The sequence below is a fragment of the Dasypus novemcinctus genome, chromosome 6, assembly GCF_030445035.2.
Source record: "Dasypus novemcinctus isolate mDasNov1 chromosome 6, mDasNov1.1.hap2, whole genome shotgun sequence".
Classification (NCBI taxonomy): Eukaryota; Metazoa; Chordata; class Mammalia; order Cingulata; family Dasypodidae; genus Dasypus; species Dasypus novemcinctus.
The window spans coordinates 4,042,443-4,057,872 of record NC_080678.1 but is presented as its reverse complement, the minus strand read 5'-3'; the positions used below and the strand labels follow the sequence as shown (position 1 = coordinate 4,057,872).

Here is a 15,430-nt window from a genome sequence, read left to right as displayed (position 1 = left end):
TTTAAAGAAATAAAAAAAGTGTCCTAAAGAAGGGACGCACTGGGTGAGGTCTGGGAGGGGCGCAAACGCGCAGCACCCAGGTCCTCCCCGGCGGTCGCCTGCACATTGATCAAGGTCATCTGTCAGAGAAGCCGGGGTTTTATCGTTAGGCTGGAGAATGCCCCGTGACTGGGCGCCATCGCCAGCCCCCTCCTGGGTGACTGGGTTCAGCTCAGAGCCCACCGCCTGTCGTCTCTGTAGATAAAATACAGGTTCATGCATGACAAAGACAGTCCAGTCCCCTGGGATTCCAAAGAAAGAGGCACCTCCAGCCCCGGACCAACTGCCAGCCAAGTGCCCTGAGGACAAGCCAGCGGGCAGGGACGGTGGGAGCTGAGGGAATTCCAGGGCGGGGGGCTGTGGTGGGGTGGGGCTGCTGGGCAGTGCCGGGAAGCCCAGGCTGGGGTGGGGCTGGGCGGGCTTGGCCCCTGACCTCCGACCTAGATCACCACGTGTGGCAATAAAACCTCCAGCAGCCGGGGCAGGGAGGAGCAGGGCCAGGAGTCCGGAGACGGCCTGCCGAGGAGCCCCTGCCCGCAGAGGGGGACCCAGACATGAGGAGGTAAAGCCCGAGCCCCGGTGCCCACGCGCCCCACCGGCGCTCAGAAGCCTGCCCCGTGGAAGCCCCGGTCCAGCCTCTGGCTCCTTGGAGAGGGGGAGGCAGGGGCAGGGCCCTGCCGTCCCCAGCAGGATCAGACTGTGTTTCGCGGTGAGGTGGACGGGGTCTGGCAGAACTGCCCCCGGCTGCTTCTGGTCTCGACCGTCCAGGACCTGCGGCCTGGGCTCCAACCCTGTGCGAGCAGGGGGAGCAGGCTCGCCCCCTGGGGACTCCTGGCCCAGCGCAGAACTGCCCGGGGAACCCCAGGAAGAGAGCAAAGGGCAGGGGCCCGTGGCGACGCCAAGGCAGGAGCTGTCACCTGGCGCCAGCGTGGGGCGGCACCAGACCTGGGCTCCCAGCCGCGCCTGTGTGGGGGGGTCCCTCTGCCCTTGGAGGCCCCAGCCGGGAGATAAACGGAGCCACGCCGCAATGGCGCGTTTGTGTGGTCTCAGAACCGCAATTCGGAGCGCAGACTTAGGAAGCGACTCAGATCGTGCCCCGACTTGGCAATTCCCGCAAAGGGTTTTAAAGGAAAAGGAAAAGATCAGACAAGGCAAGGGAGCAGGTGGGCTCCTGGGGTGCTCTGACTGTCCCTCGGTTAGACAGCTGGCGGGCTCCTTATCTCGGGGTTCGTTTATGGTACGAGGTGCTCGGGGCTTTGGGGGCGTGGCTGTCGGGGCTCTGCACCCGGGGCAGCCTGCTGAGACGGGCCAGCTTCACAGTGGCCTCCAGGCGCCCTGATGTCCCAGCCACAGGAGCCCCAGTTCTAAACGGGCCCTCCCCCGCTCCCATGAGCCCCCTCCCCTTGTGAAGCCACCAGCCAGGCACCAGGGGCCGAGGAGACCTAGAGACCTGTGCCTTCTCCGGCCCCTCCTCCTGGGGACTCTCCCTGGGACCCCAGCTTGGTCCCCCTGCAGAGAGGCGACCTCTCAGCCCCCAGCCAGGCCTGCCCCGCGCTCCCAGGGCACCAGGCTGGGTCCTGGGGTCCTTCCAGGGCAGCGGGGTGAGGCGCCAGGCCTGACTCAGGCTCCCGCTTCCGAGTCTCCGTCCCCCCCACACTCCGGGGTCTACCCCCCTGACACTGGCAAAGGGACAGAGGCCTTTGTGGGCCCGGAGTCTCAGTCAGGTGCCGTGAAAGGTGTTACCCCCCGCTCAGCCCGGGGCCCCACCCTGCCAGCCCCAGGCCCAGACCAGATGCCCTCCCCGCCTCAGGCGCTGCGCCGTGGTCCAGCAGCCCCCTGCCAGCTGTCAGCGCCTCCCTGGGCTGTGCCCCTCCCCACGGGCCCCCATGCAGGCAGAGCCGGGAGGGGCCGCGCAGGGACATGTCTGCTCATCCACCGGAGGCCCCCCTTAGGGCCAGGGCGTGGCGGTGCCCATGGCGTCCCCCCTCCCATGCACGAGCTTCCCACGGGGGTCTTGGGTGGGAGCAGGGTTGCCATGGAGAGGCTCAGCCCCGCGCCCCCGCCTCACGCTGCCCTCTGCCCCTCCCAGGCTCATCCTCTTCGCCAGCCTCGTGGCTTTACTGGGGGCGGCAGGTGCGGCTCCCCTGCCCCAGGTAAGTTGGCCCAGCCCAGGTGCACCCCAGGTGCAGTGGGAAGCACCTCCCCCAGAGAAGCACTGGCCAGAGTGAAGGGTGCATCAGAGGATTCCTTAGGGCGGGGGTGGGGGGGAGTGCCTTGTGGAGGCCCTCCCCACTGCTCCCGGACACCTAGGCCTGGAGGTGCCGCGCTGCTTGGCTGGAGGGCCGTGCGGGCCAGCGCCCGCCCTCTCCAGCCCTGCAGCCTGGCCCCGCCTGCGCCCTCCCACGTCCGTCCAGACAAGGTGACCCTCAGGGCCCAGCCCTGCAGGGAGGAGGGCAGGGGCCTCCACACAGGCGGTCAGTGCACAAAGTCGCCCCAGCCCAGACCTCTGGCCCCCAGGATGGAGCCGCGCCTCAGCCTTTCGGCCTTCCGTAGGCCCACTGGGGGTCTCGGGCTCCTCTCCTCCACACACCCAGAGGCAGCTGGGCCTTAGAACACCCCCCAGGGCTGCCCCGCCCCAGCCTCGGGCCAACGCTGCCCCTCACCCTCCAGGCCTCTGACAAGACCCAAGCCAGAGACGGAGCCTCCCAGCTGGACGCAATGGAGTGAGCCCTCCCCCCCCCGGCATCCCCACCCCCCCCCCCCGCCCCCCCAGCCGCCTGACCTTGAGGCGGGGGCCTCGGTGGATGGGAATGGATGGGAAGGGGAAGGGGCACACTCATTTTAGGTTCCCCTGGCGGCAGCTGGGGTCAGTGCCCCAAGGCCCAGCAGGAGAGCTCCAGCTCCAGCCAGGCCGCCCCCACCCCGCGCCCCACCGGCCTCCTGGCTGAGCTGGGCCGGGCCCTGCAGGACACAGTGCGGTCAGGACCCTGCTCGGGCCAGGGCGCCATCCAGGTGTGGGTGCAAGGCCCTGTCCAGGGAGGGCCCGGCGTGTCCTGGGCAGTGTCGCCCCGGGACACGGCCCCTGCGCCCCCTGCTCCCTGCAGAGGCTCCTGGAGGGGCATCAGAGCGTGATCCGGTGGGCAGTGGGCGGCTGTGAGGGGCTCGGGCCACCAGGCTCCCCGCAGGGGGTGGGCTGCCTGGAGGTGGCGGCGCCCTTCCCTCCCCATGGCCCCCCCCTTGCCACACGGCCCAGCTGTGGCCACCCCCCACCCAGCCCTCACCCGGCTCGCTGGCAGGGCCCGGGACGCCGAGGCCGCGGAGCCCCTGGAGAAGGGAGACTCGCCACAGGGGCTTCTCACCCTGCAGCCCAGTGCCGGCAAGGAGCCACAAGGTGGGTGGTGCCCCCGGGGCTGGAGCTGGGTGGGCAGATGAGGCCTGGGGCGGGAACTTGGGGTGCACCGCACCCCCATCCGACTGTCCGCAGGCGCAGAGGTCAAGGACATCCTGGGCGTTTTCCGGAGCCCCCTCCAGGGCCCGGAGCTGGACCGCGACCGCCTGTACCACCCCCGGCACGAGGAGGCGCCGGCCGAGGACCCCCGGCCGCAGGCGTGGCTGCTGCCCCTTCAGGTGTCCTGGGGTCCGGAGGAGGACCGAGACCACATCTACCACCCCGCAGAGCCCGGGCCAGGCGGCCCCTGACCGTCCCCCCAGCCCTGCCCCCAGCCCAGGCTGCCCCTGCAAGGAAAATAAATGCCCGAAACCGGAGGCCCATGGTCTGGAGAAGAGTAACCCTGGGCCCAGGCCTGGCTCTGTCCGGGAGAGGGACTGCGTCCTCCTGGGGGTGGGCACGTCGCCTGCCCCCACCTGTGCAACGCCAAGGCCCGGCTGACCCTAGGTGCCGCCCCCCCGCACGGCGCACTCCCAGCCACCCACGCTCCCCGAGGGCTCAGCAGCAGCGCTCAGTGGCTGGGGACAGAGGAAGGAGCCGGGGCAGGCTCAGCCCAGAAACAGAACCTATGCTTAGCTCGCCCAGGAGGGCCAGCAAAAGCAAGCACCCTTGGGAAAAGGAGTTGTTGGTGCACAGGTGCAGGTGCGCAGGTAGGTGGGGGTGGGGGCAGACTACACCTCGGACTGAAGGGCCTGAATGCAGACCGGAGTTAGGCGGGCGGCCACGCCCTCTCCACCTGGAGGGGAACAGCCAAGCCTGCACCCTCAGACCAGCCCTGCCCGAGCCACGCAGGTGTGCGTGCACCTGCCGCTAAGAGATGCAAAGTGGCCCTAGAGGCCAGTGGCGCTGCAGGGGACCCTGCGTTTGTGGAGGTGACCTCTGCCCTAGGGTCCGTGTGCCCCTGAGGTGTGACGGGATTGCTGCCATTGAGCCTCAGCCACGGGAAATGTGGATCTGTTGAGCCATTTCACTCATTCCAGAGGGGGAGGCCAGGGAGGGGCTGTGAAGGTCCTGCCCCGGTCCCACCTGGGTTCAGGTCCAGGTGGGCTGAGGGCTGCACCTGGACACCTTGTGCTCAGTGCCCACTCCCCCTGCCCCACCACCCAGTAGGAGCAGAGGGGCGAGGATTTGGGCTTCTCCACAGGGGCAGGTGCAGGACACCCAGCCATGTGAGGCGGGGACCCCCGCGGGCCCTTCCTTCCGGGAAGGCGTTGCTGAGAGCGGCTGAGCGCCCGTGGGGACCTGGGGTGTGCAAACCCGTGAGCAGCTGAGCAGCGGGTGGCTCTGCTGGCCCCCAGGCAGACGGGTCCTGGGGTTGGGGCCACCGAGCTGCCCAAGGGTGAAGGGGGGCTTCTCCCTGCCCTTCAGCTCATGGTGTCATAAGGGTCAGGTGGGAAAGGCTGGGGAGTCCCCAGGCTCCCAGGTGCGCAGCCCCTGCCCGCTTAGGCATGTAGTTCCTGACTAGCCCCCCTCCTCCCCGCCTCCACCCCTCCCCCCGCATTCCCACATCCTCCTCATGCTAATAGGGCTGACAGCGCGCCTCTGGCCTTGGCCTGACTTTCCGGACTCCCAGCAGCCGTGGCGGTGGCTCCAGGCCGGGTGAGGGCAGGGGACAGACGCCTGGGCGGAAGGCGGGTCCTGCAGGGCTCACCCGAGAGGGATGAACTCAGCCACACAAGGTCTGACTTCAGAACAGCCCGAATGACGCGGGCGAGTGGAGGAGTGACGAGGGACAGTCCGTAAGAAGTGAGCTATTGACGCAAGCCGCACCGTCACTCAGAATAACCCGCTGAGTGCAAGAGCACTCTGCAGGATTCCACGTGCGTAAAATTCCAGAAAACGCGAACTGCTCTCTAGGGGCAGGAAGCAGCTCAGGGGAGGGGAGGAGGGGGCAGGCTGCCCAAGGGAAATGGGGGTGGAAGGAGACGGTTCCGGAATGCACCCAGCTGTGTGCAGCCGGGTGTCTGTGATGTCCACTGAGTGTGTGGCCGTGGCTGGGGGCCCCAGCGCCCGGTTGGCTGAAGCCCTGGGGGAGTGTCTGAGCTCAAGTACCAGCAGGTGACTCCCAAAGGGGGGCCCCAAGAGCAGGGAGAAGCCTCCACAGGGCAGTGGAGGGGCTGGGCGTCCCTTCCCCAGATGTCCTGGCACAGGAGGTCCCTGGGCAGAGCCTCCCTGCCTGGCCGCTGAGGGCCACAGAGCCTGAGCCATCCAGGCTCAAATGGGGGGTGGTCTGGTAGGGCAGTGAGAGGCCTGGGGTCCAGCACAGCAGCAGGGCCCCTCCCATCCTTTAGGAACTGTCAACCATACCTCTGGCCTCACCCCTTGGGACCACCCCCCAAGTCACCCGCCTGGGCACCGGGCACTGGCCACCGCCTCCTGGTTCACTATGCCTCCCAGGGCTCCCGCCGCGGGAGCGGGTGTGCAGCGGGCGCTCGACCAGCTCTGACCACCAAAGCAGGCCCGGGGCCACAGGCCCCACACCCCTGGCCTGCCGGAGCAGCTGCACACCTGGGATCCCCGCCCAGCCCCCACCCCCACTCCTCCCTCCAGCTTCCAGCCACCCCTGGCCACCCCTGCTCTCGCGTCTCGGGCAGAAGGAACCACCTCGTGGCGGGGGGGCGGCAGGGTGCGGCCTGCCCCTCAGCCCTCCCTCTGGAGCTCTGGGCAGGGCCCCGCCGTGGACTGCCCAGGGGAGCCAGCAGCCAAACAAGCGTGGAGAAGCACGGAGCGTGTTCAGCCCTCAGCCCGGGTGACAGATGGCCCCGTTTCCGTCACACTCGTGACCGGGAGGGGAGCCCGTCCTGGGCCCGCGTCCAGCGGCTGTGGTCGGCGGGAGCACGGCTGCCGGGACTGTGGCTGCGGCGTCTCCTCTGGGCGAGGCGGCCTTCACCCCACGGGGGCGTCGGGGGCGAGCACCCCCTTCCTGAGGAGGAGGTTCCCGTAGGGGGCGGCTTCCCTGCGGGGGGCACGAGTCCTGTAGCCCGCAGCCGGGCCGAGGGGCTGCTCCAGCCCCCTCTGAAACAGGCCCCTCCACCTCCACCCTGTTTCCTGGGTAAAGAGGGAACCCCCCAGTCCTTGGGGCTGGGGTGGGGGAGCCCCAGGTCCTGAGGGCCTCAGAGCGGGGAGGGGCCCCAAGCCTGACCCCAACTCACCCCGTTGCGACAACGGCGAAGGCCTTTCTTGCCCGCTGGTAAAACGCAAACCGCTCCACCTTCTGGAGGGCGCTCTGGAAGGCGACGAGGCAGCGTCAAGAGGGCCTGCCCGGAAGCCACAGGCCAGCCCAGGCCCCACCGGCCTCTGGGAGTGGGGGAGCAGCAGGGGCATGTGGCCAGCCCAGGCCCCACCGGCCTCTGGGAGGGGGGAGCAGCAGGGGCATGTGGCCAGCCCAGGCCCCACCGGCCTCTGGGAGGGGGGAGCAGCAGGGGCATGTGGCCAGCCCAGGCCCCACCGGCCTCTGGGAGTGGGGGAGCAGCAGGGGCATGTGGCCAGCCCAGGCCCCACCGGCCTCTGGGAGGGGGGAGCAGCAGGGGCTCCGCCTTCTTTGAGCTTTTTTCTGTTCTGGTGTGTGTGTGTGTGGTGGTGGGGGGTTCCCCAGGGGGTTCCCCAAGGACCTGGCTGGGGCTCAGCCCCGATTCCTGAGGCCTGGGTGGGTGTGTCCCTGCACGGGTGGGTGGTGGCTGGAGGCGCCCGCAGGCTGCAAGCCCGCCCCGCCCCGCCCGCCTGGGTGCAGGCCTGGTGTGCGCCCGGCCTGCGGGCCCAGCGGCCCAGCCTGGAGTCTTGCAGATGCGACCCTGGCCCCCGCCCCAGGTCTGCCGCCTCAGGCAGCTCCCTCTGGTGAGCGCCCACCCTGGGCCTCAGCTCCCTCGGAGCAGCGGGGTCCAGCAGGACCTCAGGGGACCTCGGGGCTCGCGGTGGCCCTCGCACGCCCTGGTGCCCACACAGCCGCCCACGGCCGGCGGGAGCAGGAGGCCACTGGGGCTCGCGTGCCACCGGGTCAAACCTCGGCCGTCTCCAGGGCCCCTGAGGAGGCCCTGGGGAGCAGGCCCTGGCCTCAGCCTACAGCTCTGCAGCCGAGCCTGCCCCGGGGACTTCTGGAAAGTTCTGGAGAGAAATGCCTCAGGAGTAGCTCCGGTGATCCCTTCCTGAGCCCGGGCCTCCTCAGGGCCCTGTGCTGCCCCCCCAGAGTGGCCACCCCCACGGGCCCTCGCACTGTGGCCAGGCCGGCCCGCAGCTCTCCAGGACAATGGCTGCCCACAGCCCCCCACCCCAGGGCAGGAGGGAAGCCTGGCCCTCGGTCCACGCCTGGGGGCACCTGTCTGCCTGGGGACACCGGTCTGGGCGGGCACCAGGTGCCTCAGAAACCGCCCACAGCAAGGGGGGTGGAGCCTTGGGTGGGGCAGGGCCTTGGGGGGTGGGCTTGGGCGAGGGCCACTGGCGGGGGTTAGCTGGGGGGGGGGGGCGAGCCGAGCAAAGCCTGCTCAGCTGCACCTCTGCTCCACCCCCGCCAGGCAGGGAAGCAGCCGCCCCTCCCCGCAGTGGGCAGTGGGCTTACCCTGCAGCCCGCCCCGGCAAGGAGAGCCTCGTAGTCTTTCCACACGGGGGTCTGCAGGCCCCTGGCCCTGTCGCTGTCCACCAGCTCCATGACAGCAGCCTGGGCGGGGGTTTGGGACCTCAGCTGTGCTGCCCCCACCCAGCCGCCCTGGGGTCTCCAGGCCTGGCCTTTGGGGGACAGTTCAGCTTTCCTCTGATGGGGGGGAGACAGGAGCTGAAGGGTCAGGGCCCTGCTGGGGACATGGCTCCTACCCTCCCCCCAAGGCCAGTCCCAGAAAGCACCGGCAAGTGGGCGGTCTGAACTTGGCGAGGGGAAACCGAGGCAGGGGCAGGGGTGTGGGCCCAGCTCACCGGACTCTCCACGTAGGTGTCCAGCGGCAGCAGCTTCAGCACAGCTTCCAGGAGCTGTGGGATACCCAGGCCTGGGGGACAGCCCGGGGCTCAGAGAAGGCAGCCCCCCCATCCCCTGCCCTGCTGCCCACACCTGCCTCTCAGCAGAGGTGCTGTGACCTACCTGCAAGGAGGATGCAGTGCCCGGGCAGGCGAGGACCGCAGGCTGATCGGTGCTGAGCTCAGGAGTGACTTGGTCACTCTGGTCAGTGCACCCCAGGCCCTGCTCCTGCCAGCCCCCGTGCTGCAGCTGGCAGGCGCTGCCCCTGACTATGGTGGACGTGCCCCTCAGACTCTGTTTTTTAGAGGACGCCCTGTTTGGAAGCTTCCGGAGCTTAGGCCCTGGATGAACACACTTCTGCTGTTCTGAGTGAAAACACCACATTGACGGCCACTGTCACACCTGGGCGGGGCAAGGGGGCCAAGGGGCACAGAGACCACCTGGACTGTCCAGATGCTAGCGGGGGGGGGGGGGGAGGGCTCCACCCCAGCGTTTCAGGGAGACCGGCCACTGCGCTAGGGAAGGGGTGGGTCTGCCCCTTCAGGCTGGAGGACAGAAGCCCCCTGCACTGACCTCAGACCCAGAAGCCCGAGGCCGTCTGTCCTGCAGGGCTGTGGGCTTGGCCTCTGCAGGGTTAGGTTTCCTGCGTGTTCCGGGGCCTCGTTGCTTGTTTTCCTGCTAATGAGTGCTTGGGGAAGGGCGCTGAAAACGCAGCTACCTGGTCACTCCCAAGCATCTGAGAAGGTGAAGCCAGGGGCAGCCACCTAGGGCCTTCCAGGAAGGGCACCCCACGTCCCTGGGGAGCTGGGCACCTGGGTCGCCCGGCCACGAGGGTACAGAGGTGGGCTGGCTCCGCTCCCTGAGCGGGGTGCAGGCCGGGAGCGAGCAGCCTCTGGACACCGGGGACCCTGCACCCCTGCCCAGCTTTCCCCTTTGTCTCGAGGGCCCTGGGTTCACCCTGCACTGGAATCTGAGCGTCAGCTCCGCGCAGGGGTCCCTGTTCCCAGTTTCAGCACCGAGGGAGGGTCAAGGCTGCGGCCCCCAGCCTGCCCCCAGCACGGACGCCTGCGACCACCCTGCGGGTGTGAAGACACAAAAACTACCCAAGCCCACAGGCCCTGAGCTGGCCACAAGGGGAGCCAGGCTCTGCGTGGGCTCAGCGCGGGGGGCCCAGAGGCCAGGGTCCCCTCCACCTTGCGTGCTCAGGAGAGGTCGCAGGGATCCTGGGATTTACCCGTGGGTGCTCAGGAAGGAGTGGGGCAGGGGCAGCGCCCACAGGAGCCTCGGCGCCAGGATGCCCCCCTCCCCAACCCCCACGCCTGCACCAGAGGCGGGGACCCGGGTGGACGGGGGGCTCACCATCCGCGCGGATCTCCACAGGGCCGTCGCGGCAGACGGAGGAGGTGGGGAAGTTCGCATCTGCAAGGACTGAAACGGCAGCCGGTCAGACCAGCTCGCCCTCGTGGCGCAAGCGTGCAGCCCACCGTCCCATCCCCGCCCGGCCGCAGCCCTGTGGGGGGCTCGGGGCAGACGGCTCAGACCCCCCGACCCGGGTTAGAGAGCAGCCTTCGTTCCGGGAGTAAAATAGGAAACGCGGGGGCGGGGGTGGGGGGGAAGAAAGCCGGTGACATCGCAGGGGAGGGCGGCCGCGCCAGGGGGCTCCGCATCCCGCCCCGGGTCCGGCCACCGAGCCCGGGAAAGCCGCGCGCCGCAAACGACCGGCCTCGGGCGGCCCTGGCGCGCTCGCGCCCCTCGGGGGTCGTCTGCGGGGAGTCAGGCAGGTCGGCCGTGAGTACAAGCGAGGCCGGGCCGAGGTCGGAGGCTGCGGCCGCCCCAGCCCCGGAGGCACCAGGCTGCGGAGGGCGCAGAGGGCAGACCCCCTGGGCATGGCCTGCGCCGCCCCCCGGGCCTCCGTTTCTGAACACGGGGTGCGGCTCCCCGGCGGCCTCACCGATCTCGTCCCCGTGGCCCATCCGCGCCAGGGCGTAGAGCAGCTCCGGGGACAGCAGCGCGGGGACGCCCTTGAGGGCCACCATGGTGGCCGAGGCTGCCGCGCTGCGCCTGCCGGGAGGCCGGGCCGGGGCAGGGGCGGCTTCCAGAGGAGGCGGCTCGGGGGCGGGACCCAAGGGCCGGGCAGCTGCGAGCGGCCGCCTCCAGTTCCTCGTCTGCTCCAAGTCTGCGTGCAGGCGCCCCGGCCCGCCTCGGCGAACACCCGCGCCCGCCTCCGGCCGCGTCCCCACTGCGCCCCACCCGCGCCGGCTGACCGCGCCCCTGCCCCGGACACAGAACCCTAACGCAGGGTGTCCAGGATGGGGGGATCCAGGCTCAAAGCCCACCGTCCACGTCCCGGCCCCTGAACAGAGGGGCGCCTCGCCTTCAGACAGAGCAAGGCTCTGCTGGCCTCCGCCCTGGGTCAGAGGCTGCCCTGCCCACCTGCCCTGCTGCCTGTGCCCACCCTGTGGCCCTGGTGCAGTGCCCAGACTGGCCGCCCCGCAGGCCTGTCTCCTGGGAGCCCCTATCTTCCACTTGGTTCCTGGCAGGACACTGGGTGGTGTGGCCAGCAGTCCTGCCAAAGACATGGAATGCTTGGAGGCCTGGCAGCTTCTGCGGAAAGCTCTGTAAACCGTAGGCGGGATGGCGAGGCCATGGCACGGCCAGGGAAACGAGCCGGACTGGAGAGGGCCCTGCAACAGCCAGTGCAGGCGGGGGGCCCAGCCCAGAGACCAGTCCTGCCCAGCGGCACCCACGCAGGCTCGGGTGTCAGGAGGGAGCTGGGGCAGGAGCCAGGAGCGGCCTAGATGGCAGGGGCCGTCCACGGAGGCACGGCAGGAGGGTTGTGCTTGGGGGCAGTTGTTCCAAAACCTGCAGGTGGAGGGAGTTGGGGGTCACCATCCCCCACAGCTTTAACTTTTTGTACAAACATTGGGGTAAACCAGTTTTATGTAAATAAGAAGGAATGTTTTCAGCTTCTAAAGCAAATCCAAGCAAAACAAGATGACAATGGGGCCAGAGGACTAGAAACAGCGAGCAGAAGGCCCCTTTTGGGGTTTGGGGTCACCTTCTGGTCGGCCACGCCAGAACTCGAAGGCCAGGAACGGGGCGCAAGAACGAAGAGAAGCCCCATTGCCCGTTCCTTCCTCTGCCAAGGGCTGGACGCCAAGTAACTTTGTGGACACAGATCTTAGATTCAGAGACAGCATGGCTGAGGTGTGGGTGTAAATGTCAGGCTGAGGACAGGGTGCCCCAACTGTCGGCCACAGAACGCAGGTGGCACTGAGGGGTCCCATCACTTAAAATCAAATTATGGAGGCCACTGGCTGATGCGCATGCAAATAACTAAGAAACGAATTTTCAAGTTTTACGTTTCCTCCCCCTTGGATGCGTCCAAGCTTTGGTGCAAACCTCTGCTTGTTTATTCTAGAATCGGACACAGATGGTATGTCATCCAGCACAAACATACACTTGTTTATTTAGCTTTAATAAGTTAACCTTTCTGTACCTACCACCAGGGAGAGGCCTGATGCACTCTGGTCAGCTCAAGGTCCATGGTGCCTGCTTCTGCAAGAAGCACATCACACAGTCCAAGATGCTTCTTGGAAAAGAATGTCACCCCTCCTTCTGCCTCAGCTCTGACTCTTCAAAGCCCAGTCTATGTTTTTTTTTTTAAAGATTTTATTCTATTTATTTACTTATTTATTTATTTATCTCCCCTTCCCCTCCCCGACCCCGGTTGTCTGTCCTCTGTGTTCATTTGTTGCGTCTTTTTCTTTGTCCGCTTCTGTTGCTGTCAGCCGTGCTGGAATCTGTGTTTCTTTTGGTTGCGTCATCTTGCTGTGTCAGCTCTCTGTGTGTGCGGCGCCACTCCTGGGCAAGCTGCACTTTCTTTCGTGCTGGGCGGCTCTCCTTACGGGGTGCACTCCTTGCGCGTGGGGCTCCCCTATGCGGGGGACACGCCTGCGTGGCAGGGCACTCCTTGTGCGCATCTGCACTGCGCATGGGCCAGCTCCACACGGGTTAGGAGGCCCGGGGTTTGAACCGCGGACCTCCCATGTGGTAGACAGACGCCCTAACCACTGGGCCAAGTCTGCCACAGGTCTATGTTTTATTAAGCAAAAATGGCAGCCTGCATTGGGCATTGTTGGGAGGGGACGCCTTTCTGAAGAGTGTTTTTCAAGAAGACAAAAGTAATTGACTGCAGGGGCTTTCCGAGAAAAGGAACGCACCCTCCAGATCTGCAGGTGAGCAGGTGGCTCTGGTCCAGCTGAGACTGAGAATGGACAAGCACACGACACTGTCCAGTGTGCACCTGCTCCCCCTGCCTCAGACCAAGTAAAATGGGCACGTCACGTCAGCCGTTCCGAGCATCTCCCTGGCTTCCGTGTCCGCCCTCTCTAGACCCCCTTTTCCACTCCTTTGTGGAGCTCCCCCTACGAATGGGGTGCTGCCCCATTCGTGAATCGCTCCATATTGCTGAGATCTAAACATAATGTTGCTGAAAAGTTTTTAACAGCGCTCAGTGCTGGCGATCCAGGTCTTTAACAGAGACTTGTTTCCTACTCAAAGTCTTCCTCACTTCCTGAAGCCTCTCTGAAGTGCACTTGTGGTCACCACCCAGGATACCCCCCACTCCCTAGAAAGGACAGTCGGATGTGGTGACGCCGGCAGAGCTGGTAGCTGGAAGGCAAACGGGGTCTCACAGCACTTCCCCTTTGCTTTCAGAGGCGCCGCTGCTCTTCTGTGCTACAGAACCAGGTACACTTGTGTGTGTTTAACTGTGACAGCTTGAAGCTTGCTGTGGATCCCAGAAGAGACTGCGTTCTTAGCTCGCCCACTCCTGCGGCTGTGGGCCCCTTGCTGGGCTGGGTTCAGGTGGGCCTTTGAGTGGACAGCTTTGGGGGGCGCGGCCCAGGGGGTCCTGCCTCTCTTGCTGGAGCCCTTATAAATGGGAGAAAAAGCTGCCAACCAGGAGACTCACAGAGAAGAGCCTCAGCGATGGAGAGAAGGAACCAGGAGCTCGGAGAGGCACCTGGGAGAGGGAGGTCATGGACTGGAGCAGTGGATGCAGGGCTGAAGCAGATGCTGGCTGCCTGGAAGGAGCCCAGGATGGCCAGCGGCCTGGCTGGGGAGATGCGTGTCTGACGATGCCTTGACTTGGACACTTCCACGGTCTCCAAACTAAGTTTTGTTTTGTTTTTTGGAGGCACTGGGGGTCGAACCCAGGACCTTGCACATGGGAAGCAGGTGCTCAACACCAAGCTACATCTGCTCCCCAGAACTGAAAGGGTTTTTCCCCCCCAAGATCTCACAGCTTTGTTGAGCAATTAATGAAGTGGGCAGCATCCCATTCGGAAAGTAGAGGGGGGCTCCAGAGAGGGGGTGGGGAGGGGGCTCCCACAGGCGCACGTCAGACGCAGGGAGTGTTCTGAGTGGCTAAGGGCACGTTTCCGTTTCACAGCGTGGGGGCAGTGGTTGCTTAGGAGTGAGGACATTCACTGGCCCTAACTGGACAGCTGTATCTAAGCTTGGCTTTCTGGGCACGCTGGGCATTCACAGGAGAGAAATGAGCTGACGTTCCTGCTTTGTGGGCGTGGAGCTGGCGCTGGTGTCTCTGCGTTGGGCGGCTGGGTTTTACTCACCTTGGCCAGGCTGAGGGCTGAGATCAAGCTTAAAAATGTTAGCGCCCCTCTCCTGTACGTCTGCCGGGTCTAGATGGCTCTCCTGGGGATTAACCCTGGGTTACAGACGTCGAGCTCAGCGGTTTTGTGCTGTTCTAGAAGGACTGACGCCATTTGGTGAGATGGCCAGCGCAACCACTGAAAACTTTAAGAGGAATTGTTAGCGGAAGGCTCTGGGTTCTGCGCTTCTAGGTTCTTGGCTTTTGTCGTACGGAAGAATTTAAGGACACACCATAGGTAGGTGAGGGAGAAGAGTTTATGAAGAAACAAGAAAATGAGAGAAGTCCATGGTCTGAGGCACCGACTGCAGGTGTGCTGGAGGGTGAGACACACCCTGTAAGCTTTTTTAAAAAAAATATGTCTCTTTAATTATGTTTTTTTTTTTAAGATTTATTTATTTCTCCCCACCCCCTCATTGTTTCAACTTGCTGTGTCTTTAAGAGGCACCAGGAACTGAGCCTCCGGCCTCCGATGTGGGAGGGAGGTACCTAATCACTCAAGCCACCTCTGTTCCCTGCTTTGCTGTATCTCGTTGTTTTTTCTTCGTGTCTCGTATTTCTTGCCGTGTCAGCTTGCCACGTCTATCTGTCGTGCCAGCTTGCTGTCCTCTCTAGGAGGCACCAGGAACCAGACCAGGGACCTCTCCTGTGGCAGGCAGGAGCTCAGTCACCTGAGCCACATCCCCTTCCCCCTAAGCTTTTTAACCCAATAAATCCCCATTATAAAAGCCAACCCATTTCTGGTATATCATGAGCTTTTTGCAAACTGAACAGTGATTTAAGGCATTCAGCTATCAAAAGCTTTACAAAGGTCAATTCTTCCTTACCTGCACCTGCCCTTGGGGCTGCTGCCGAGGCCAAGGGCAGAGGGGTCACACAGCCCTACGCCACCCCCAGGACACAGCCTGCCTCATTGGAAATGGCCTTGCTCCAGGAACCATCTGTTACCTGTCCACACCTAGCCGTCGGACATGCAGGAGGCCACCTGTACATGGGGTGCTTTGGGGGCCGCAGCTGCCTAGGGAGAGCAGGGCCTGTGAAACCAGAGTCACCTGGGGGAACCAGTGCCTTCCGCTGCGAGTGGGGGGACCTCAGAGAGCTCGGCAGGACTCGCTGTGTGTCCCGCCAGGGCTCGGGGACCTCAGAGAGCTCGGCAGGACTCGCTGTGTGTCCCGCCAGGGCTCGGGGACCTCAGAGAGCTCGGCAGGACTCGCTGTGTGTCCCGCCAGGGCTCGGATCCCTCACTCAGGCAGAGCTTTCTCTCGGGGCCTGGTGAGTGAGGCCATCTCTGCAGAGCAGCACCTGGCCTGGCCTGCAGACCCTGCCC

At 65.5% G+C, this 15,430-nt stretch overlaps 2 protein-coding genes across 5 annotated transcripts; one reads left to right on the top strand and one right to left on the bottom strand.

Moving 5' to 3' along the window:
• Nucleotides 1-458: 458 nt before the first annotated feature.
• On the top strand, nt 459-3,828 carry PRAP1 (proline rich acidic protein 1). Its single transcript, XM_004450564.5, has 5 exons — nt 459-601; nt 2,129-2,192; nt 2,710-2,762; nt 3,336-3,430; nt 3,524-3,828. Exons 1-5 carry the CDS (start codon nt 594-596, stop codon nt 3,736-3,738), a joined length of 435 nt encoding a protein of 144 aa, XP_004450621.1. The 5' UTR covers nt 459-593; the 3' UTR covers nt 3,739-3,828.
• Nucleotides 3,829-6,200: 2,372 nt separating this feature from the next.
• On the bottom strand, nt 6,201-10,586 carry FUOM (fucose mutarotase). Of its 4 annotated transcripts, none has more exons than XM_058298077.1 (6): nt 10,381-10,538; nt 9,789-9,857; nt 8,390-8,460; nt 8,040-8,138; nt 6,640-6,713; nt 6,201-6,443 (listed from the first exon to the last, which is right to left on the bottom strand). In XM_058298077.1, exons 1-6 carry the CDS (start codon nt 10,463-10,465, stop codon nt 6,374-6,376), a joined length of 468 nt encoding a protein of 155 aa, XP_058154060.1. In that variant the 5' UTR covers nt 10,466-10,538; the 3' UTR covers nt 6,201-6,373. The 4 variants fall into 4 exon arrangements, 3 of the variants coding, with proteins under 3 accessions (XP_058154060.1, XP_071071706.1, XP_058154061.1); XR_009186029.2 differs by lacking the exon at nt 8,040-8,138 and adding an exon at nt 8,553-8,794 and having other exon boundaries at nt 6,378-6,443; nt 10,381-10,586; XM_058298078.2 differs by lacking the exons at nt 6,201-6,443; nt 6,640-6,713 and adding an exon at nt 8,553-8,794 and having other exon boundaries at nt 8,038-8,138; nt 10,381-10,583.
• Between the last annotated feature and the right edge of the window lie 4,844 nt (nt 10,587-15,430).

Bases quoted from the DNA above. Each gene is read 5' to 3' on its own strand.
- FUOM (XM_058298077.1), bottom strand. From the start codon at position 10,465: ATGGTGGCCCTCAAGGGCGTCCCCGCGCTGCTGTCCCCGGAGCTGCTC. The intron at 8,461-9,788 runs GTGAGCCCCCCG...GCTGTCCCCCAG, and splicing joins TGTGGAGATCCGCGCGGATG to GCCTGGGTATCCCACAGCTC. The intron at 6,714-8,039 runs GTAAGCCCACTG...GTCGCCTTCCAG, and splicing joins TTGCCGGGGCGGGCTGCAGG to AGCGCCCTCCAGAAGGTGGA.
- PRAP1 (XM_004450564.5), top strand. The intron at 2,193-2,709 runs GTAAGTTGGCCC...CTCACCCTCCAG, and splicing joins GTGCGGCTCCCCTGCCCCAG to GCCTCTGACAAGACCCAAGC. The intron at 2,763-3,335 runs GTGAGCCCTCCC...GCTCGCTGGCAG, and splicing joins TCCCAGCTGGACGCAATGGA to GGCCCGGGACGCCGAGGCCG.